This window comes from Bactrocera neohumeralis, unplaced genomic scaffold (genome assembly GCF_024586455.1).
Source record: "Bactrocera neohumeralis isolate Rockhampton unplaced genomic scaffold, APGP_CSIRO_Bneo_wtdbg2-racon-allhic-juicebox.fasta_v2 cluster10, whole genome shotgun sequence".
Lineage (NCBI taxonomy): Eukaryota > Metazoa > Arthropoda > Insecta > Diptera > Tephritidae > Bactrocera > Bactrocera neohumeralis.
The window spans coordinates 26263003-26288109 of NW_026089623.1; the positions used below are offsets into that span (position 1 = coordinate 26263003).

Here is a 25107-nt window from a genome sequence, read left to right on the forward strand (position 1 = left end):
TCTAGACCATCTTTGAATAATTTGTACTACTCAAAAACACGTGCTCGGGACAAAGAATTATCACCGAAGACCTTTTCCAACATTCCAAACGTTTCGGCAGTAGAAATTTTATTCCGCATACAAAATTTAATGGAATATCTTTGTTGAATAATTTTTCTCAAGAGTAAAAATCACCGAATGCCCTTAATGTAAGTTAAACACGTAATTATTTTATTTAAATCTTGTATTTATGATGTTAATAGATTCACGTTTATATTACATTTTGTCCTAACTAAGCTAAAGCCCAAGCATATATTTCGCTGCTTCTCCATATTGGTGCAGCGACAACTTACTTGTGGCTCCCTTTACAAAAGCTAAAATATCGTTGTTGCTATGCGATCTTACTCTTCAGGTGATTTGGCTGTGAGCAGCTTTATCATTGCATTTAACTTCTGAAGGTACCGTAACACTTCAATGCTTTACACATTACCTTCCGAATGTCACCCCTCAAAGAGTTATGCTGTTGCTGTGCGCTCTTATTGGTGATAATAGTGATAAGAGTATTGATGTGCAAATGAACGTAGCAAACACTCCAGTATTAAGAGCCCAGGATGAACGTACATAGCATTGGAAGCCAAACTCTAATGATTTTTTGATGTGACATTTGGACAAATGTGAAACAAAGTTATAGACCTTTTCCATTCTTTATTCCTTTACAAATTTTAAAATTATTGAAAACATTAAAAATTAAAAACAAAACAAATTCAACTAAATATAAGATACTGACTTGCGATGAAAAAATTATATATTTTATTTTTTTAATTTAGTTTCATTTACACTGTAATGTTTATGTACATCTTCAATTTTCTTCTGTAGCGTGAGAGTTCACGTTTGACTCTGATTTTCTTTATTAAAATTTCTTTACTCGATACATTTCTTAATTCTAATCTCTTAACTATGTGCATATGTATGTATGTATATGTGTTTATGCTTAGTGTACATATATATGTATGTGTTAATTTACTTGTGTCACAAATATAATTTTCTATATATAATTCTTATAAATATGAAATAAAGTGTCATGTTCATATATTTATGAACAGTAATTAGTAATTAATTTTTTATATTTTAAGTTTAGTCCTTTATTACTTTAAAAACGATGAAATCAACCGCTTTTGTATAAGCACAGAAAAGTTAGTTTGTGTTTTACTCATTAAACGTAATAAATTAAAAACTATAACTATAACTATGTAATATACTTATGCATACTAAAAACATAAAAAAAAAAAAAAAATTGAAAAATTTAAAGAAAATATAGTGGTAAACTTTACGAGGCCAGAAATGTAAAAATAACTGAACAGGATGATATTATAAGTTGAAATCTGGGCTACTGTCTTTCCGTCGGTTTGCCGCCCAAGCTACAACTTCAGTGAAAATTGGAATTCAGTGAAAATTTGTATATGTGGTATGTGGATCAATTTGGAAGGCTATTATTGCCGATGGGCGTAATCAGACAATTGACACGACCACAAAATGCAATTTAGAGAAAACCTATGAAGTGCTATATCTAAACTTCAAAACAATAAAACTGTAATTTGGCTGTCAGGGATAACTGTATTTTGAAAATTATTAAAAAGTGGATGTGACCCCGCCCCTAGTAGTTTTAGCCAAACTGAATGAGGACGAGTCCCTCCAGCACCTCCTCATACGGTGTGAAAATGATTAAATCGAAAAGTAATCTCGACTACTCAAGATAGAAGTATTTCGTAAGCAATGTACATTGTGGTCGTACACCACCAAAACTTTACCTTTTAGTGAGAAAACGAGCGAAATCGGAATACAATAACGGTTTATATCACATCATTCCATATCATAATATTTTATCCGATTGTTACTTTACAGTTGTTTGGCGCCTATTGATTATTCCAATTGTAGACAGGTCCTTCTCCATCTGGCCTTTCCAATGGATTAGAGGTCTTCCTCTACCTCTGCTTCTCCCATCGGGTACTGCGTCGAATACTTTCAGAGCTCGGGGCTTTTCATTCATTCGGACGACATGGCCTAGCCACTGTCTCTTAATTTGCTGAACTCTATCAATGCCGACGTATAACTCTTTCCATCGAATGCGATATTCACCGTTGCCAATGCCCAAAGCACCATAAATCTTTCACGGAACCTTTCTCTCGGAAACTCGTAACGTCGACCCATGAGATGTTGTTATCGTCCATGTCTCTGCATCATATAGCAGGACGGGAAAATTAGTGAATTATAGAACTTGGTCTTTGTACTTCGAGAGAAGACCTTACTTCTCAATTGCCTACTCAGTCCGAAGTCGCACCTGTTGGCAAGAGTTATTCTGCGTTTGATTTCGAGGCTGACGTTGTTGTTAATACTGGTTCCAAGATAGACGAAATTATTACAGACTGCCTACCTCGCAACGTTAGGATCGACCACAACACGTACGGGATGAGAAATAAAGTTGAGAAAGGCCGAAATTCGTGAGTACGAAGAACTTGGCAAGCTGGCCGACAATGGTAATGCTCGAAAATTCTACGAAAAAATGCGGCGACTAACAGAAGATTTCAAGACCAGAGCATACTCTTGTAGAAGCTGCAGAGGTGATCTAGTAACCAGATCCAGCCAGTATACTAAAATTATGGAGGAACACTTCCCCAGCCTGCTGAATGGCAGTGGAAGCAAAACACTGGGAGATGATGAACCCGATTCCCCAATCGATGACAATGGAGCAGACGTTTTATTGCTCAACCATGAAGAAGTTCGAAAAGCAATTAACCGCCTGAAGAACAACAAAGCGGCAGGGGTTGATGGATTGCCGGCCGAGCTATTCAAACACGGCGGCGAAGAACTGATAAGGAGCATACATCAGCTTCTTTGTAAAATATGGTCGGACGAAAGCATGCCCAACGATTGGAATTTAAGTGTGTTTTGCCTAAACCACAAAAAGGGAGACTCCACAATCTGTGCCAACTACCGTGGGATAAGCCTCGTCAACAACGGGTATAAGGTTCTATCGAGCGTATTGTGTGAAAGATTAAAGCCCACCACTAACAAACTGATTAGACCTTATCAGGTAGTTTTAGGCTTGGAAAATCAACAACCGACCAGATATTCACCATAACATTTATTGTGTCGACGTTACGAGTTTTCGAAAGAAAGCTTCTGAGATATACGACGACATAGACATAGACGAAAACACTTTAGCTCTGAAAGTATTCGACACTTTACCCGTCGAGGGAAGCAGAGAAAGAGGAAGTCCTCACTCCGTTAGAAAGAAAAAAACAGAAAAGGACCTGGCTTCGCTTGGAATACCCAATTGGCGCCACGTAGCGAAAAGAAGAAACGACTGGCGCGCTGTTGTTAACTCGGCTATAATCGTGTAAGTGGTGACTACGCCAGTAAAGAAGAATAAGAAGAAAGGTAGATGGTCCTTGTACAGCCAAGGAATATCAATTGGGTAGCATTTGTAAAAATTATTTGGGGAATGTTTTCTGCTGCTTTAGTATATTCCGTTTAGTTGCACTTACTTCTAGTAAACACCTAAGCGACATGTGCAGGTAAGCAAACAAAAAAATGTATTTGTGTTTTACTTTTTTTATTGGTTGAAATTCGCTTATGCAATATAATTAGTAAGTTTACGTTGCTAATTTTTGTTTTGTTTAAATGAACTAAGCCTCCCCTTCCATGTATACACCACTGTACCTTGGAATAACTGGCGCACCTTAATAATATAGCTTACGCAGTAGAATAGAAACGTAAATAAATGCATATGCTACATTAACAAAAAATAGTAAGAATTTTGATAGAATTTGAATAGTTTTAAAATTTTTAATTATTTCTTCAAATGCCGTCTCCCTCAAAGTAATCCCCCTTGGCTCTAATACACTTATGCCAAAGTTTTTTCCAATCCTCGAAATAGTCGTTAAAGACAATTTCCGGAATAGCCTTCAATGCGCGTAGCTATTCACGTTTAATGACTTCAATTACCACAGAACGGTTTCCCCGAAGCAGTCGTTTGAGTTTGCTGAATAGCCAGAATTACGGCCTCTAAACTAAACTAAGACTTATGTGATATTAACGCGACCGCAGAGGCTGATTTTAATATTGGGTAGTCGAGTCTTTTCTTATTTCTAATCAAACTTCAACTTATCTATATATATAAAATTAAGTGGCAAAACTTCCTGTTCGCATACTCCTCTTAGACGGCTTGCCCGATTTCAATGAAGGGGTGATTGGGGTCTGTTTGGAGGGTGCACATAAGAAATTTAATGTGTGTATCATTGCACGTTGTGACCATTTTACAATTAATAAAAAACATTGACATCGCATGTTGATCGTTTTTGCCTGTCGTTCGTTCTTTCTATGGATGACTGTCAAGCTAACAAGACATACAGAACGTAAGTGTTCCGAATGCACTCAGTTATCAAAAAAAAATGTTTCAACATTGTGTGTATTTTTCTCAGATTTCAATGTGATTAACATTCTGCGTACAACACAAAGCAAGTGAGTATTGTTGTGGTTTCATATGTGATGCCATGCGGTTCGATTGTCGCTTGAAAATACGCGGTGTGTGGTAAAAAAAGTGTTTCAACATTGTGTGTTTTTTCCAGATTTAATTCCATCGATTTGCTACATTTATTCGAACCGATTTTGTGTTTTCTGCTGACCGTGCAACACACAAAAAGCAAGTTAGTATTGTTATTGTTTCGTAAGTGCTTCCATGCGGTTCGCAAATACACTGTTGGTGGGTCTTATTGCATACGCGTGTGTTGGTAAAATACATACATAGTTTAAGATGTAGTTTTAGGTTAATTTTCCTATTTTTATTTATGTACTTCAAATATGCATACTCTAGCACGACCACCGGGGACAACACTAACTACCTTTTTCGAGTTGTGTGAAAACGATGAATTTGCAAGAACATTGCTATATTCCGAAATACCACAATATTTCACCTGGAATCCATCATCGAAAACATTTCAACGACGAAAGCAAGGGGAGCGTGTTGACGGTTATCAGGGGCGAACGCAGGGGGGGGGGTTTTGGGGTGTTAAACCATTATGCTATTTGCAAAAAAATACTTGAGGGTCTTAACTAAAATGTCTATATTTTTAATAAAAACAACCAGAAAAAACTGGTCTGAATTAGATACACAACTTTACTTATTATTTGTTTTTCAAATGAAAATTTTTAAAACAACGGTTGTGCTTTTGATACTTTTTGATACTTTTTTTGCTTGGCAACATATACTTAATTTTTCCAGCTCGCGGCAACACTTCTCACTAATGATTAGAGCGTGAATGAGAATAGAACAAATGAATTATGTGCGTACGTGCGTACTAAAGCCAATTTTTGCATTATCAAAACACATAAGCCTATGTTTGCAGCAAATAGACTGTGTTTTGAGCAGCTGCGTTGCTTATGCAAATAATTTGTATGCTGAAATTAGTGAAATGCGTAAGGATTCTGAACAATCGTTTAAACTAATTTTTGAATCAGTTAAAACAATAGCCGTAGAATTAGATTTAGAAATCAAAATTCCGCGTTTGGCGAAACGGCAAACTAATCGCGACAATTATGAAGGCGAACCGGAAGAATATTACCGCAGATCAATTTATATACCGTTTTTAGATAATTTTTTGGACCAAATCAATGAACGATTTTTAAAACATCGAGAGCTGCTTTCCAAAATTGAAAACATTTTGCAAAATAAATGCATAAATCTTGACGTTATTGAGATGCAGGAGACTGTTCGTGTTTTAGAAAAGCAATGATCCGCTAAGGTAGAAGATCGCGCTGAATTTAGAATGTGGAAAAGGTTAAAAATCTTTTCTTCAGATTATATTTTCTAACTAAAATTTTGAATATATTTTTAGACGCGTTGAATTGTTGCGATGCAAAAATTTTCAAAACAGTGCATCGTTTTTTAAAGATTGGAGCAACAATCCCTATATCTGTCGCTCAAGTGAACGCTGAAAATAAAAGAAGATTAGACTTCAATTTGTGAATAAAATAATAAAACCTTGTCTTTTTACCTAAAACCCCCCCAAAATTTTTTTCCTGCGTGCGCCACTGACGGTTTACCAAATTGAATATTCAGCAGAAAAATGCTTATTATAAGATTATACGAGCGGTTGACAATAACGCCGGTGGATTCTACTTTCTTGATAAATTGCGCTGGCAATTGCTTCGTCAGGCATCGCTGCTACTCTACTTGATGGCGGCCGAACAGCACATTCTGCGTTGAAATTACCGTTGAACATCCAAGTCGTTGAAACATATCGAGGAATTTAACAATGGCAAAAGTTTTGCGAGGAGCTGGAATAGTTCTATGGGAAGAGTGCCCAATGGCTAACAAAAAGTCATTAGAAGCATTCAATAGAACAATGCAAGATTTACGCCAAAAGCAAAAACTTTTTGGCGGAGCATTAGTCTTATTATCCGGCGATTTTCGGCAAACTTTGTCAGTCATTCCTCGATCAACTCCTGCCGATGAAATAAACGTATGTTTAAAATCGTCAGTTTTGTGGAGACATGTTCAAAGGCTGACTCTTACCATCAACATGCGAGTCCAATTGCAAAATGATCGATCCGCAGCGGCGTTTTCGAAGCAGTTGTTGGACATTGGCGAAGGCAAAATACCAATCGATGATACCGGTTGATCGGAGGATGGGGTCATGTGTAGAAGTTCACGCAAGTGAGGAAAGTTCTCTGATCGCCATTCACTTGGGAGTGGCCAGAAACGATTCTTTTACATATGACTCAAGCAGCTCACGACTTCCGGTCTTTGACCAAGTATCCTCTGGGTAGCCTAAGAACATCCGTTCGAAGGTGAGCTAAAGTGAGAAGGCGAAACACCCCTGCAAAGGGTTGTGCGCTGGGTTTGGGACCCGCCACGTAAAAAGCTCACCCCAATGAAAAACCAACAGCAGCCTCGGATGAGAGACCCCCCTTTTGATGACGACCATGGCAAACGAAAGAAGGACTACGAATTAAGGGCATGCACCTGGAATGTCCGGTCCCTTAATTGGGAAGGTGCCGCTGCCCAGCTGGTTGATGTCCTCGTAAAAACAAAGGCTGACATCACCGCCGTCCAAGAAATGCGATGGACGGGACAAGGACAGAGACGAGTAGGTTCTTGTGACATTTACTACAGTGGCCATATAAAGGAGCACAAGTTTGGTGTGGGATTCATGGTGGGAGAGAGACTCCGTCGCCGAGTACTATCATTCACTCCGGTGAATGAACGTCTAGCCACAATCCGCATCAAAGCGAGGTTCTTCAACATATCGCTGATCTGCGCCCACGCTCCGACGGATGAGAAGGACGATGTGACCAAAGATGCCTTTTATGAGTGCTTGGAACGCACTTATGAGAGATGCCCCCGCCACGATGTCAAAATCGTGCTTGGCGACTTCAACGCCAGGGTGGGCAAAGAAGGTATCTTTGGCACTACGGTCGGTAAATTCAGCCTCCACGAGGAAACATCCCCAAATGGGTTGAGGCTGATCGACTTCGCCGGGGCCCGAAATATGGTTATCTGTAGTACTAGATTCCAGCACAAAAAAATTCATCAAGCTACCTGGCTGTCTCCGGATCGAAAAACTACCAACCAGATCGATCATGTTGTGATAGACGGAAGACACGTCTCCAGTGTTTTAGATGTGCGTGCGCTCCGAGGTCCTAACATCGACTCGGACCACTATCTTGTTGCAGCCAAGATTCGCACCCGCCTCTGTGCAGCAAAAAACGCACGCCAACAAACACAAGGAAGGTTCGACGTCGAAAAGCTGCAATCACAACAGACTGCCGAACGATTTTCTACTCGGCTTGCACTCCTACTCTCTGAGAGCACTCATCAACAACTCGGTATAAGGGAACTGTGGGACGGCATTTCAAACTCCTTACGTACAGCTGCATCCGAAACCCTTGGTTTTCGGAAAGTGCAAAAGAACAACTGGTACGACGAGGAGTGCCGCGCCGCAGCGGAGAGAAAACAGGCTGCCTACCTCGCAACGTTACGATCGACCACAACACGTGCGGGATGGGATAGATACCGAGAATTGAAGAAGGAAGCGAGACGCATCTGCAGACAGAAAAAGAAAGAGGCCGAAATGCGTGAGTATGAAGAGCTTGATAAGCTGGCCGACAGGGATAATGCTCGAAAATTCTACGAAAAAATGCGGCGGCTTACAGAAGGCTTCAAGACCGGAGCATACTGTTGTAGAACCCCCAAAGGTGATCTAGTCCCTGATGCCCAGAGTATACTTAAATTATGGAGGGAACACTTCTCCAGCCTGCTGAATGGCAGTGAACGCACAACACCAGGAGAAGGAGAACCCGATTCCCCAATCGATGACGATGGAGCAGACGTTCCATTACCCGACCATGAAGAAGTTCGAATAGCAATTGCCCGCCTCAAGAACAACAAAGCGGCAGGGGCCGACGGACTACCGGCCGAGCTATTCAAACACGGCGGCGAAGAACTGATAAGGTGCATGCATCAGCTTCTTTGTAAAATATGGTCGGACGAAAGCATGCCCAACGATTGGAATTTAAGTGTGCTATGCCCAATCCATAAAAAAAGGAGACCCCACAATTTGCGCCAACTACCGTGGGATTAGCCTCCTCAACATCGCATATAAGGTTCTATCGAGCGTATTGTGTGAAAGATTAAAGCCCACCGTCAACAAACTGATTGGACCTTATCAGTGTGGCTTCAGACCTGGAAAATCAACAACCGACCAGATATTCACCATGCGCCAAATCTTGGAAAAGACCCGTGAAAGGAGAATCGACACACACCACCTCTTCGTCGATTTCAAAGCTGCTTTCGACAGCACGAAAAGGAGCTGCCTTTATGCCGCGAAGTCTGAATTTGGGATCCCCGCAAAACTAATACGGCTGTGTAAACTGACGTTGAGCAACACGAAAAATTAGGTCCGGATCGGGAAGGACCTCTCCGAGCCGTTCGATACCAAACGAGGTTTCAGACAAGGCGACTCCCTATCGTGCGACTTCTTCAACCTGCTTCTGGAGAAAATAGTGCGAGCTGCAGAACTAAACAGAGAAGGTACCATCTTCTATAAGAGTGTACAGCTGCTGGCGTACGCCGACGATATTGATATCATCGGCCTCAACATCCGCGCCGTTAGTTCTGCTTTCTCCAGGCTGGACAAGGAAGCACAGAAAATCTCAGTATATACAGTAATAAACCTTTTCTTTGTTTACATACATATACTCACCTCTAGAAAATCTTAGGGTGTTGTGTTACACTTTTTTTGCTACTTTCATGGTAATCAGGGTGTTGTGTTAGCATTTAAACTACACATATAAATGTACATATAAATTTTAAATTTTGATAACCGAGACTTTAAAAGATATTAAATAATGCAAGTTTTTACGTTATTTAAGTGATTATATTGAATTACTTTGCATATCTGTTCAATTTTATTGGGATATTAGTTGTTGTTTAATGTTAAATCAGTTGTTTTTTTTTTTGTGGAATTTTTAAACACGCTTCAAGTATTTCCAAATTTTTTCATGCAGTAGGATACAATCCTGGGTGGTAATTTGTCGTTTGACATATACAAATTGACAACTCGTTAGCCGTTATAGGAAAACATCAATTGGAAATTGAGTTTGAAATGAAAGATATGTCGAAGTTTTTAATAAGAATACATATTAGTGTTAATAATAAAGTTTATATTAAAAATTGTAGAGCCTTTTTATTGCTACGAAAATTCACAACCCGACGTTTTAAAATACTTTTTATAAGAATTAGAACATATTTTTCTTTAAGAATTTTTAATAGGCAGGCAGCCAGCCCTCATTTTCGGCACATCAAATTTTTGAGCATTTCACATAGGTAACTACCTCCCCCTTCCAAAATAAAATTTAATATATTTAATAGAATTGTAGGATTTTGGATACATCTATTGTGAGGGCTTAGAAATCTTTATTAATTATTAAATTATTTTGTGCAATATTTTTATTAAATTTTATGTAAATTATTAATTATTTTTATTTTAAGTTGAAAAGGTGAAAATAGGCCTACCGGAGAACCGAACACCTAAAAAAAGTCTGTAACGCGCTTTATTGCAAACCTCTGGGGTGGTGTGGAAAATGCAAAACTTAAATATTCAAAAATAAATTATCAAAAATAGTATACGGATGAGAATTAGAACGATGTATTAAAAATTCAGCTTCAAATGCCTAAATATCTTCTTTCCAAATTAAAATTATTGGTAATAATATTTCAAAAACTTACGAATACAAACCGTTTTATGTTTTCTGTCTGTCAATTGAAAACAAATACATTCAGAAGAAAACTCACCACCGAGAAATCTAAGAACAGGGCTGCTTTTTATTAATACGAACTCACTACATAAAGAATATCTGACTATCAGTAAATGATATTTTTATGGGCGAAACATGACACACTATGGCGTTTAAATCAAATATTAGTAAATATATGTCATTAATAAATAATTTCCTTTTATATTAAGCAACAATATTTATAGTTTTTGTTATTTAATAGAATAAATTTACTAAGTATTTACTGCCTCAATATATACAGCACTGCGTTGCTACCTCTGAAAATCCAAGATGGCCGCTATTCACCCCTCAGAAAGCTACCACGAAAAGGTTATCTACTGTATATACTGTGCAGAAAATGGGTCTGGTAGTGAACGAGGGGCAAAACGAAATATCTCCTGTCATCAAACAAACAGTCGTCGCACTCGCGACTTGGCTCTCACGTCACTGTTGACAGTCATAACTTTGAAGTCGTAGATAATTTCGTCTATCTTGGAACCAGCGTAAACACCACCAACAATGTCAGCCTAGAAATCCAACGCAGGATAACTCTTGCCAACAGGTGCTACTTCGGACTGAGTAGGCAATTGAAAAGTACAGCCTCTCTCGACGAACAAAAGCCAAACTCTATAAGTCGCTCATAATTCCCGTCCTGCTATATGGTGCAGAGGCTTGGACGTTGTCAACAACTGATGAGTCGACGTTGCGAGTTTTCGAGAGAAAAGTTCTGCGAAAGATTTATGGTCCTTTGCGCGTTGGCCACGGCGAATATCGCATTCGATGGAACGATGAGCTGTACGAGATATACGACGACATTGACATAGTTCAGCGAATTAAAAGACAGCGGCTACGCTGGCTAGGTCATGTTGTCCGAATGGACGAAAACACTCCAGCTCTGAAAGTATTCGACGCTGTACCCGCCGGGGGAAGCAGAGGAAGAGGAAGACCTCCACTCCGTTGGAAGGACCAAGTGGAGAAGGACCTGGCTACGCTTGGAATATCCAATTGGCGCCACGTAGCGAAAAGGAGAAACGACTGGCGCGCTGTTGTTAGCTCGGCTATAATCGCGTAAGCGGTGTCTACGCCAATTAAGAAGAAAAAGAAGATACCGGTTGATCACATTGTCGAACATCTTTTGTACACTTTTACAATCGAAAGAAGAATTGATTGAAAGTGTATTTCCGAATATTGTTCAACACTATCAACGCCACGATTATTTAGTGAATGTGCAATATTGGCACCGAAAAATGTACACGTCAACGAAATCAATTTTGCCATTCAAGAAAAACTGCCAGGAGAAGCTACAACATATATGTACATCGATTGATAGCGTTTTAAATCAAGATGAAGTAGTCAATTATCCAACTGAATTCTTGAATTCTTTGGATCCCCCCGGGCTGCCACCGCATCGTTTGGTCCTGAAAGTCGGTTCACCCATTATACTTCTACGAAATCTGAAGCCACCGACTTTGTGTAATGGCACAAGACTTTCAGTCAAAAAATTGTGGCCAAATTTGATTGAAGCAACAATACTAAATGGCAAGGCAGCAGGTGAAGTTGTACTCTTACCACGCATTCCATTGATTCCAACGGACATGCCGTTTGAATTTAAGCGCTTGCAGTTCCCAGTACGTCTTGCCTTTGCGATGACCCTCCACAAATCGCAAGGGCAAACGTTTCAAGTGTGTGGCGTCAACTTGGAAGAACCGTGCTTCTCCCACGCCCAATTGTTCGTCGCATGCTCGAGAGTGGGAACACCAAGGTGCTTATTCATTTACGCGCCAGGTGGAAAAACCAAAAATGTTGTATACCAATATGTTTTATAAATGTTTTATAAATGAGTAACAGTTTTACAACAATAAATAAAACACAAAGTAAAAACCCTTAAGAGTTTTAATCGATTTAGGTGTAGCGAAACGCACAGAGTAACAGCTAGTTTTTTTTATATTTTTTAGAAATACGAAAAAAAAAATCGACTACCCAATATTATATGAATTTATATTTATTCCATTTATGTACATATATTCAATTTACGTACTATATATTGTATTTCTGACAAATGGAACTTAATTTACTGTTACAAGGAAAGTTTTTAGAAAGAATTTAAGTCAATGCCTTTCGAGCTGATAAAAGACTAAACTGATATATTTTTATATAGTCTAGATATAAAAAATTCTAGGAAATGTATTTTAATTCTATTTAAAGTGGACCATAGGTGCTAGTTGATGGCCCCTTCCTACATAATTGCTAATGTGCCAATGATATGTCTGAGTTATTTTCTTAATAGCTTAATTTTATGATTTTTGTTTTCTTAAAAGCTAAGTCCGTCGTTTACGATATTGGTAACACTACCACACTTCTAAATCGAAGCGATTTATTTGATTTGACAAATTTTATGAAAATTTCCTGTTTTTCGTTTTCGTTTTGTATTTTAATTTTGAGGTATATATAATTAATTTATGAATGAAGTATGCAATTATGCTAATTAATGTTATTATAGTAAATGTCCACCATACAAGGCAGTCCTCCAGTGTCAATAACAGATTTTTTATGTAATTTAAATCTAAAATTAGCTTCTTGCTCAGCACTTTTAGCGCCAATAATGACGTCTACGGACATTGAGAGAACTTTGTTTTCATATTGGCTCAAAATCAAATTGTTACAGGCCGCAACATCTTCATTTTTAAAAAATAAACGAACTCCATCAGGACATTATGTACAAACATCCTCTTTTTTGAAAAATTTCGATTCAATAACTTGAAACTCATGCTCATCTAGTACATCTTCATTAACTATTTTTGTCAAAACTTGTGAAATGCAACATTAGCTTGTCTCATTACTGTGGTGAGTTGATAAAATTTTAATTTTCTCCATAAATGCGGTCCAATCATGCTCGTTCTGATTGTCTTGTAAATTGGTGTCGATCTTACTGGTGGCAATTGCCGTAAATCTCCGATCAAAATAACATCTATATTTCCGAAATCTGTGTTTTTGCCTGTTATTTGTTTTAGACGATTATCAATTTTATGAAGAAGTTTTGCACTAACCATGCTAATTTCATCAATGATCAGTACTCTGACATATCTGAAGAGAGATCTATACAATTGCAACGTTTCTGATGACAGAGGCAAAAGTTTTGAAAGAGAAATTTTGAGCGCTGTATGAACAGTTGTATCGTCAATAGCCGCGGCAGCTTTGCCGGTTGAAGCACATGTAATATAGGCATTGCAGTAACCATCATTATCACTGAACCTATTGTAAATTTCCATAATCAGTTTGATAACGAATGATTTTCCCGTACCTGCTGGTCCCGTAAAAAAATTTGAAATTTTGTATGAATGCATGCATAGTACTATTTACAGTCAATTTGGACTTGAATATTTAATAATTTTATTTGATTTTTACATAATATACTATACTAATAGTAGTAATAGAAATTGAATTTATCACAACAATAATAAATACATATATATATCGGCTATCATATTAATCTTATTATTTGCTCATATGTATGTATACGCATATGCGCGCTCAGAAAATCAAATCATGATTTTATCACTTATACATACATATTACATGTGCGCGCATTAATCTGCTTGTTCATACATTCATATATACTTATATGTATATACATATCGACGCATTTCCGCGAAAGTATCGTATGTAAAAAAACGAAATTTTGAAGGAAGAGGTTTTTTTTAAATTACTCAGCTTAGAATAGGAAAATCATATTCAAATTTTTTTAGGTTGTATTGTATTAGCTACAGGAACGAACGCCGACTTAATTTTTGTCAGTAATGGCGCATTTTTCAAAAAAAATATTTATTGTACGAAATAAGCTAACAAATCTAGTGCAATCATTTTATTATTACAGTATATACTTTATTATTACAAAATAATTAAACTAAGTTTAATCTTCTTCATCCGTTTCCTCCAAACAGTCCTTTATTAAATTTGAATGTCGAAGGTTTAAGTATTCCTTATGATACTTTTGTGGTATACTATTTTTATTACATAAATTACTTAAGTCTACGAATTTTTTTGTTGATATAATTAATTTACAACTATATAAAGATTCAATGTTTTGGTTAACGTTGAACAAATTAATAAGTTTATTGTTTGAGTTTTCGAAATACTCGTAGCTTAAATCTATTGACAATTGTTCTTTTCTAATAATATTTATAATAGTGAGTTCGCAAAAAGTTTCCAATTCTTAAAGTCAGTGTGATGTAATTCTATGCATTCGTACCCTGACGGATTTGTTCTTGAATTTCTAATCGGTATCTGCCATTCACTGGGTGCCCAAACATTACGGTTTCTGATAAAAGATTCTATAGTGCTGTACTGAGTCTACCGGTATCATAGTGTGTCCGGGAAGTAAATAGGTAATCTTTATTGTTTTCAGGAAAATAGAAGAATTTAAAAAATATGATATCATTGCTAGCACAGCCTTGTTCTTATTTTGGCCTGCGCAACTATCGCAATAAAGGCTCAGATCATCGGTTTTTTTCCGACTATCTAGAATAAGAAGATACCTCAAGAGAGCTGAGCATATTTCATTACTGCCTCTCTTGCCATCGATTTCGCCCCACAAAAACAGTATCCATTTCGGGTCCCACTTTCATACACACTTAGGTTGTAGTAAGCGTATTTGCGTGAATAAAAAAGGGTAACATTTTTGGAAAAAGGAGTATGCAAAACCTTTTGCATATCGAAACTAGCGCAAAGAAATTTTTGGCCCATTTTACTTTCCGCTTGTTCTTTGAGAAAAGTAGCTGTACCTTGCTTTTTAATGTTTATATGAATTTGAAATTCTTTTGAATTCTGAACTTTTTCTTTATCATCTTTGTTAATATACTTTATATTTTCGCAAATCGTGCATTTGTCCTTTTTTGGCAAATGGAAGCCAATTGAAAACTTTGTATTAAAAACACTTCGAAATATTCTGATACTGTGAACTCATTTAAGTCTTGATCTTCCAAATAATTAAGATACAATTTATATAAATTGGATACATTTCTGAATTCCCTTGGTAAATAGACTTTTTTATGTAATCTTTGATAAATTCTATTTTACGATGGTCTGTTTTATTATGTGGTGTTTTTTCGGCTTTCAAAACTAATAGTTTTCTTTAATGCATGTCTCAAAACCATTTGAGAAATATTTAAAGTTTTAAGAAAAAAAATCTGGCAAACTTTAAATATTTTTCCATCGCACAATAGGGAATATTCAAACGTCCAGTTTCGCCTTTGCACACGCTTTGCTTCCTGCCCAGCTCGCCTTTTTTTAATTTGCTTTCGTTTGATATTTGCATGAAGCCATGTTAGCCGTCTTGTGTTTGACATACCCCAGTAATGATCGTTAATATTTTGCCGGGAAATGTCTGGCACACTTCGACAATCCTTGTTACATTTGATATTTATACACGGGGTAGGAAGTACTCTATTGTCATTTTTCTTCTTTTCCTTTCTCATTGGTTTGCGCTTAAGTCCACGTTTTCCAACGCAGCACTCTTCATCATCGTTATGGCTATCACTATATGGGACTAGTGATTTCACAAGCTATGGTGTTTAAAATTTTGTTAGTTTGACTTAATTTTATAGACTGCAATTGATACATTTATACTGTTACATTTACTTACACTTCATATCTATCTAAAAACACTTCATGAGCTAGCTAAACGAAACAATTATAGGCATACATACAAATACACACAGAATCCACATCACTTTTGAATAACTCGACAATAATTAAGTGAAACATAAGTAACTAATTACTTTTCCATGGGTAAATTCGATAACAAATAAATCATCATCAGGCGTGTAAACTGTCAGCTAGCTAAGAAGGAGAAATCTTAACAGTGGCGCGTGAACAGAGCTGAGCCAGAGAATGTAAAGTATAGAGAAGGTGCAGGTTCGATGTCGAACAATTTATAAGATTGGGGTACGGAATTCACCATTCTCGCTGCTATTTAGCAGATATGAGCACGTTCAATGGCAGAAATATATGTAAAACGACTGAGAATAAATAAAGAGAATTGCTTTGTAGAAAAATATACAAAATATACAGTCACACAGAGAATGTAAAAAAGCATTCTCTGAGTGACATATGCATGATTTTCATATATGCATGCTTATATTGAATTATATGACCATTGTCACATATGCGTGATTATTTTGTTTTCCGAAAAATGGTAAAAATTTTATGTTATAAAATTAAATAAAAAATAATTTTCAATAAATTATTATTTCAAAAATGATATTAATTAATGTTATCGCATGTTCATTAGCATCGCCTGTTATTATGACGTTTTTTTCGAGAGCTTGACATTTTTTTGTCAACAGGAAAACTTTCCTTTTTAGCTCTTTAATCTTTTTCATTTGCCTCAAAGAATTGCTTTGAAAACCCCTAGCTACTCGAGCGTAATGCTCGTGGTCGCGAACAGTGATATTCTCACTACCTTCGCACTTCATTTCTATTCCATGAAGGCGGGAATATTTTTCAAATTCTTGAAATGATATGTCATTTGGATTTCCCATCTCTTCAAATGACATTTCATTTGGTGTTGTACACTCGGTTTTTAAAACATCATATGTTTGTACAACCGGCGGCAAAACCCACTGTGGCGATTGCTGACTAGTTTCGTCAGCTTCAAATTCTAAATTTAGCACAGGAAGAGCTTCATTTAAAATGCGCATTGACGAGATATCTTTACTGTGAAAATGTCTTTCACATATACATATATAAATGTTTTTTTTAGTGGTAACTGAAGATTGCAGGCCTTCACCCAATTATTTCTAGCAACTTCCGTTTTAGGAAACGAAAAAAGTTTTGCTCCACCGGCACAGTTGCTAACGCAGCAACTTTTGTACGGGCGCACCGGTTGAAATAATTGCGTTGGGTCCTCATCTAAAAAAATTTTAAATAAATATAAAGATAAATATAAAATATACATACATATATAATTAATACTAAATTTCAATATACATAAGTGTATGTACATATGTACATACATATATGTAATATCAAATATTATATGCACCCACAGGAAATTAAATTAAACACACACACGCACCAGCCAAAAATAAACAATTAAAAATAAAAACCAAACCACTCTAATGGCTACTTGGGCATACATCGCAGTTATATCTTGAAAATAAATTACTATTATATATATAAATCTATACTAAAACCTATATGGACATACGGTGTGCAACTTTGGGGCACTGCTTGCAATTCAAATATTGAAATTCTACAAAGATACCAATCGAAAAGTCTAAGATTAATTACGAACGCGCCTTGGTTCATAACAAATAAAGCCATTCTTCATTCATTCAGCATATTTGCACAGGATAAGTTATTATTATTGTTATATTTAGAATATATTGTTATTTTGTAAAGGTCACACACTTGAACGCTCACAAAACGATTATTTTTTTGTCTACATAAATGCTGGCTGGGCAAATTATTAAAACACACACACGCACACACTTGTATGTGCACCCGCGAATCATCAAACACACTCATGCACTTGTAAGGGCACCCACAAGCAAATACATATTACACTTACATAAATAAACACCCCCAAGATAAAAAAGAATGATGCAATGTAGGTACTGCATTCCTTTTAAGCATTTTTGGGCCATTTGCCTCTTTTTGAAAATGTTTCTCACAAATGAATGAGTTGCTGGCTGGAACATGGTCAGTGGGAGAAATCTTTAGATTCTCCTTCCACTTTTCAGCCAACTCACATTCATTTGGGAAACTAAACAGTCGGAGTACCCCACCGCTGGTACTCTCACACCCGCGCACGCGACACTTACGAACTTTCGGCATTTTATTCCGATTTTTAAAAATAACACGTTTGAAAAAAATTACGTCCGCACTTCACAAAATCACCAACTTTATGAAAATTGGCGCAATTATTGACACTTCAATTTTATGTAAAGTTTAAAACATATTTACATATGAATACATAATATATTTTATTTTGGCGCAATTATCGACACTTGTCACTTGAAAGAAAGATAGTTACTTTCATTTGTGTGTAAAGCTCAATACTTATTTACATATGATATATACAAAGAACATGTAAGAAGAAGATTTTTACAGGTTCCATGGTAGTGATATGTAAATATTTATTTGATTTTGGCGCAATTATTGACACTTGTCTTAATATACAAAATTGGGCCAAAACGAAACAAAGAAATACATAATTACTTTTACATGTCAATATGAAAATGCCGACGGCAAAACGCAAAGGCATACATTGCACATACATACAAGCAATTCCTTGATTGAACGCAAAAATTGAAGTATGAGAAATAGAAAGGTAAATCTTTTATTTATTTAAAATGACTTATTATAAAATAAGATTAAATTAACATAAAATAATTTGAAAAATAATGAATAAAAGTTCTACATACATACATACATACATATTTCCATACATTCATACATACATTTCCTATGGGATATCAAATATACTATTTTTCTTCAATATTCTCTGTTTGGGAGTATCATCATGGGCATGCATACATATACATATTTATGTCTCTTCATATTCTTGGGTATATGAGACAGAAAACATAAAAAAATGTCTTATGTTCTCATTTATGTGTCATTGTTTTGTACACATTTTTCGCTGTTCAAAATGGAATAAAATATAAACGTAAAGCAAAACGAAATTCTTCGTTGGGAGTGTACTCATGGCCATGCATACGTATATTATTTCTCTTCATATTCTCTGTTTGAGTATGTGGAGAACTGTTAAAAATGTTAACATTTCACATCGTGAATTCTGAAGTTGTGAGGTGAATTCCTTACTCCAATCTTATAAATTGTTCGACGTCGAACCTGCACCTTCTCTATGTTTTAAGTTCTCTGCCTGAACCTTCTCTATATTATACATTCTCTGTGAGCAGCTTCTTGAAGAGAAAATGACGTTTGCAAAATTTCAAAACGATAACTTAAAAACTGAGGGACTAGTACTATACTTGTATATTGGTATTTTTTTGAAAATACTTTAAATGCATTTAACAGAAGATTATTTTAAGACTCCAGCGGATTCTCTAGTGCTTATTTATTTATTGATAAGAGCAAATTTGTGAAAATTAAATTTTTAGAATACATACATATATGTACATACATATATTACTATTTGTGGAAGAAATTTGTACTGATAAGTGTCCGCCTGTATTTATTAAGTTTCGAATTAAAATCGTATATATACATATATTTATAATTATATAAATATATATGTACATATGTACATGACATATTTATATACATACTTCTTATAATTCAAAACATTGATAAGAAACCGCTTGTCATTTTCCCCCGGGACTTTGGCGAAAAATAAACAATTTAAAATGATTTACGTAAATTAAATCTTAAGTCAGTTCTAATTGGACCGGTATTGACGATCGATCGCTGCGCGTTTACACCAACTTTACTAACGTTCGGGTCCTTTTACGTTTAGCGCAGAGAATAGCGAATTTTTACAAACAATGGTTATAGAAACTTGGAAACAGTCAGGAATTGCAACCAAATTTCCTACTTACAGAAATTCGAAACTTATCACAACAAAAGGGTGAGTAGAGTAACTTTGTTTTTAATGCTTTTCGCCGAAAGAATTGCAACCACTTGCTTTTTTTTTAGCTGTAGATTTTATTTGAAGGTGTAGCACTTTAATATTTTTAGGAAATTTACTATAATCCATTTTATTTCCGAATGTTGGGTATATCCCAGAATTATTTTTAGTCTTCGATGATTGTTTAAACTGAAGCAGGGTTTTAAAATAGCAGGTTTTGAGTTGGTGGATTTTGAAAAGTTTACTATACTAGGAGGGTTCCAAAAACACAGAACAAATGGTTTTTTCGGCAAAATCAGTTTATTTTATTCAACATAGTCTCCTCCTGTTTCAATACAGCTTTTTGCACGGTCCAAAAGCAGGTCGAACGAGTGTTTTAGCTCGCTGACCGGTATGTGCGCCAGTATACCGGTGAAAGTCTTATGAATGGCCTCTACGTCTGCATAACGCTTTCCTTTCATGGGCAAATGCATTTTCCCGAAAAAGGAAGAAGTCGCACGGTGCCATATCAGGTGAATGCGAAGAGTGGTTAATGGTTGAAATGTGATTTTTGGTCAAATAATCAGTCACAAGCGTCGATCGATTAGAGCAATTTTTGGTCGTCAAACCGTGCACACACCTTTCGTAAGCCCAAATGTTCGGTCAAAATGCGATAAATCGATGTTTTGGAGATGTTAAATTCCATTTCCATGAATTTCAATGATGATTTCGTCTGATTTTTGATGAATTCACGACAGGTTTCAATGGAATTTCCGGTGATCACGGATTTTGATTGGCCCACACGTTGATCGTCATTTATGTCCTCACGACCGCTTTGAAAACATTGAAACTACTCGTGCACTCTGCTACGGGATAGGCAATGGTCGCCATAAACTTGTTTCGGTAAAAGTTTTGCTAATTTTAAAACAAAATTTAATGTTGGCTCTTTGTTCGAAGCTCATTTTCGCACCGCTAACACAAACATACTGACACTTTAAACGCAATAACTTCACTTCCAATCCATGAAATGTCATGAAATTCTCACTGGACAATCGATAAAGATAGCGCCAGTCGCCATATAGATGGCGCCACGATGGGGCGCTAGATTCAAAAAGTCCTCTTTACCTTGCAATCATCAAAAGCTTTTCATCAGGCACATGGTAAATTGAAATCACCCAAATGCATATATACGGATAAGTACGACTGGAGATACTGATCTTCTATGGTTTTATTTGATATGGGAGGGAGTTTCCCTAACTCACGAAATTTTCTTAATTTAAAATTGAGGTATTCCGTTGAGATTTCTTCATCTTGAGTTGCCATGGTTTTAACTGGTTCAGCAGTTTTTATTTGAGTTTTGGTCTACTCTTCGCACATTCTCGTAATTTCACAATTTGATTGGTTTGTTGACGGTTGTAGCCTATTTTGTATTCTTGACGCTATGAATGATTAAGGCTCCAAGTTTGCAGAGTTCTTCAGGGTGTTAGATGGGGACAACTGTTATGAATAGTAGTACTCTACTTAAAATTTCTTCCATGTTTAGATTCTTATTCTAAATATAAGGCATATTAAAGACAAATTAAATCTAGAAGATAAAGTTTTTGAACTTTTCTAAATGTTAAAAGCGTAGTTATAGATAATGAGCCAGGCTTAAGTACAATACAGTTCAAGCCTTTGAAGGAAAGGTTAAACATACAAATTTATTATTGCACATCACGTCATAGTACCAGCAATGGTCAAATACAATGAGTTCATTCAACTCTAATAGAAATTTACAGATGTTTAAAACAAGAACACAGTTTAATAAGTAGTTTTGAATCATTTTGAATTACTCAGCAGTATGATAAAACAATTCATTCAGTAAAAAAACCTTGTGCTATTTTATTTAATAATAAAACTCACTAAAATATGAAAGATGTACTAAAGAATGCTCCAAAAGGTTATCATAAAGGTATACTTTGGAACGCACCTTGTATGTTTTAGTGCTGGATTTTTAAGATACATACTATATGTAGAAATCTAATTTATTTTTGGAAAACAATGTTCCACTAATTTTTCTAAGTATTTATATACAGGTGGAAGTAGTTATTCTAAATCATATATTAAATTTTAATATTTAAAATGCATATTTGACAACATGATTTATCAGCATTTGGAACGTAGCTTGTGAAACAAATTAAAATAATCAGAATTTGTTCTCATAACAATTTGTGATAAGCTTTCAATTTCTCATCGCGCTGGCGTGGAATTTTGTGCAATGACAAATCACTTATATTATAAAAAAAAGCTAAGTGTCAGATGCTCATCTTCATCATTTGTTAGACGAGATACGATAATCCACAACTTCAGCTATGATTAAATTAAAAAAAAAGATTACCTCACATAGCCCTATACTAAGTTCAAGAAAATCAGGCACATTTTGAGGAAAAATGAATAAAAAAAAACTGAACTACGGCGCAGCCTTCACAGGTGAATGTCTCATTTTAACTAAATGAATAACAAAATCTGAAAACTTTTTGTAAGTTATTTCTTATAATCCACCTCATTCCTGCTATAGTAGGACCTGTAGTCCGATATGAACAATAACTTCAGAGATATGCTTAATTTAGAGCAAGTTTTGTAAAGATTTTGTCTTGTTTTCCACACAAGAACTTTATATTTTGAGCAATCACTTTGTAAGCCAGCTAAGTATTTCCTATAGTGGTATTGGGCGTGTGCAGAATTTCAGATTGTTATCTCTGAAAGATTAATATATACTATATATATAGATTAATATACATACATATGTACGTACTTATATAAACCAAGAGTTGGAAATGCCTAAAACAACTCAGGTCATCACGCTGATCATTTAAATTCGAGAAGTGTTCGAAAAATAACGGCAATTTTAGAATTAAAAATTTAGAGGAAGAGTCCAATTCAAAATTTTGTTTTATTCCGATGATATACATTTCGGGGGCAAATTAGTGAAAAATTCTTGCTGTATGCATGACGTGTTTTTATGAGCTTGACTATTTTTATTTGTTGTAAATTCAAAATTTGATCTGAACTCTAGGCAAAACACAATACTGTAACTATGGGCCAGCCTCCATATTCGCCAGACTCCGTGTGCCTTTTTTATTTCCAAAATTGAAGAAAACCTTTAAGATACATTACCAGATAAGAAAATTGCTTGAAGAACTAAAGGTTTGCGAAATATTTCGACGATTGGAAGAAGATTACGTTCATAATATCGAGTGGGGAATATTTCAAAGGTGACAACAATATTGTTCGGGGTATTATAAAGCTAATTGAGTTCAGTATTTATTTTTTTAATATTTACAATAATTAGGATCGTTTTATATTAACAACGTATTTGTATATGGCATATGAGGAATACAATTTTCGCAGAGATTTTGTAAAATAGATTTCTTTTTCTCGGCAGATGGCTCTTGGGCAAACAAAATGACGACGAAGCGGAAGGCTTATGGCGAATATATGATGGAATTTATGATTTCACGGAATTCATTAATGAGCACCCAGGGGGCGAATTTTGGTTAATAGAATCGAAGGTAAAAAATAATATGAATTCAATAAGTGGTATACCTTGCTTGAACACTTAAATAATGTTATTAGGGCACCGACATTACCGAGGCATTTGAGGCCCATCATATCTCCAAGGGTCCCCATAAGTTACTTCAAAAATATAAAGTTCGTGATGCCAAAAACCCGCGCATTTATACCCTCACTTTACATGAAGATGGATTCTATAAGACTTTGCGCGAACGTGTTCGTGAAACACTAAAAACCATTGATACCACTCCGAAGAAGAAAAGTGATGTTAGTTACAGCTAAATTTCGTGAAAAGTAATTTTAGCTAATAATTTGAATTTGATTTTCAGCTAATACACTTATCATTATTTGTGTCCATATATATTTTCGCTGTATTAAGCGCTCGCCTGAATAGTATACTCTGCTTAGCGCTGGCCGGCACAGCACTTTGTTGGACTACCATTGTGGCGCATAACTATTTCCACAGGCGAGACAACTGGCGGATGTACACTTTTAATATGAGTATGATGAACTTCTGCTCGTGGCGCATTTCTCATGCACTCTCCCACCATATTTACCCAAATTCATATTTAGATTTGGAATTGTCAATGTTTGAGCCGCTTGTTTGCTGGATCCCCAATCCTTATATAAAGAGCAAGATGATGCGTTACCTCTCAATCATCACAGAGCCATTGACTTATTGTATTGCTTTTCCATTACAAAAGGCAACCAGGTATTATTTCGATTTTCTCTAATTTTGAATGCGACGAATGTAATAATACATTTGTTTCAGAATTATTTACTCCCTACGTTATAACAACATCATGTACTGGCATGATATTTTGTCGCTCAGCATACCACTAACAATATTTCTGTTCTCTGATCTCTCATTGCTTTTATCGCTGCGTCAGTGGGTATTCATCACCATGATTGCTAGTTTTGCTTTCTGCGTTATTGGCTTAAATGCTGCTCATCACGACCCAGAGATCTATCACGAAGGTGATGCTGCTCGTGAAGATCGTGATTGGGGTCTTTTTCAAGTAGATACTATTATCGATCGTGGGGACTTGAAGGGTTCGCAATTCCTGGTTTTAACACATTTCGGCGATCATATTTTGCATCATTTGTTCCCTACTTTGGATCACGGAATTTTGCCTCAACTCTATCCGGTTCTATATGAAACTCTCGATCAGTTTAAGGGGAAATTACGTGAGTGCAATCATTTGGAACATATGCTGGGACAGCATATGCAATTGCTGCGTACCACGCCGAACACAAAGCCTCAGGGATCTTAAAATTAAGCAGTGATACTAGAAAGAATTGCGTTTAAAATAAAGTTTACATTACTTGAATAACTTCTATAATCAATTTCACAACAAAGGCCAGCTTTTATCGTTTTACGAGTAAAATTAGTTTTAAGGTAATTGTATACTAATAACAATAGGTAGAGTTTTATTTTATACAAGCTGACCCTGCAAGCGTTGTCCTGTGTGAAATTTAGTGTTTTGAAATGAAAAGAAAGTTGAATTTATATTGTGTTGAAAATTATTTACAAGTATTTTCGATTTTTCTAAATTTTTTCAATGTAACGCTGCTTTATAAACAACATTTTTTAGTTTCTGTTCCGGTGCGTAAATGAACAGAGAAGATGATTTTCCAACTCATGAACACGCCACGTATATATGGCCGCA

The 25107-nt window shown here is 35.9% G+C and overlaps 1 protein-coding gene and 1 long non-coding RNA gene across 3 annotated transcripts; one reads left to right on the top strand and one right to left on the bottom strand.

The window, feature by feature from the left end:
- Nucleotides 1–14171: 14171 nt before the first annotated feature.
- LOC126765438 (uncharacterized) lies at nt 14172–16154 on the bottom strand. Its single transcript, XR_007668393.1, has 2 exons — nt 15956–16154; nt 14172–15875 (listed from the first exon to the last, which is right to left on the bottom strand). It is a non-coding gene; the product is annotated as an uncharacterized LOC126765438 (long non-coding RNA).
- Nucleotides 16155–19706: 3552 nt separating this feature from the next.
- Nucleotides 19707–24771, top strand: LOC126765252 (cytochrome b5-related protein). Of its 2 annotated transcripts, XM_050482944.1 has the most exons (6): nt 19707–19906; nt 23310–23436; nt 23501–23704; nt 23767–23938; nt 24011–24149; nt 24210–24771. In XM_050482944.1, the coding sequence occupies exons 1-6, from the start codon at nt 19824–19826 to the stop codon at nt 24709–24711; spliced, it is 1227 nt and encodes a 408-aa protein (XP_050338901.1). In that variant the 5' UTR covers nt 19707–19823; the 3' UTR covers nt 24712–24771. The 2 variants fall into 2 exon arrangements, with proteins under 2 accessions (XP_050338901.1, XP_050338900.1); XM_050482943.1 differs by having other exon boundaries at nt 23767–24149.
- Nucleotides 24772–25107: the final 336 nt, after the last annotated feature.

Excerpts from the sequence above, each read along its gene's own strand:
- LOC126765252 (XM_050482943.1), top strand. The coding sequence starts at position 19,824 with ATGGTTATAGAAACTTGGAAACAGTCAGGAATTGCAACCAAATTTCCT. Across the intron at positions 19,907-23,309 it reads AAACTTATCACAACAAAAGG|ATGGCTCTTGGGCAAACAAA; the intron begins GTGAGTAGAGTA and ends TTTTCTCGGCAG. Across the intron at positions 24,150-24,209 it reads CCATTACAAAAGGCAACCAG|AATTATTTACTCCCTACGTT; the intron begins GTATTATTTCGA and ends CATTTGTTTCAG.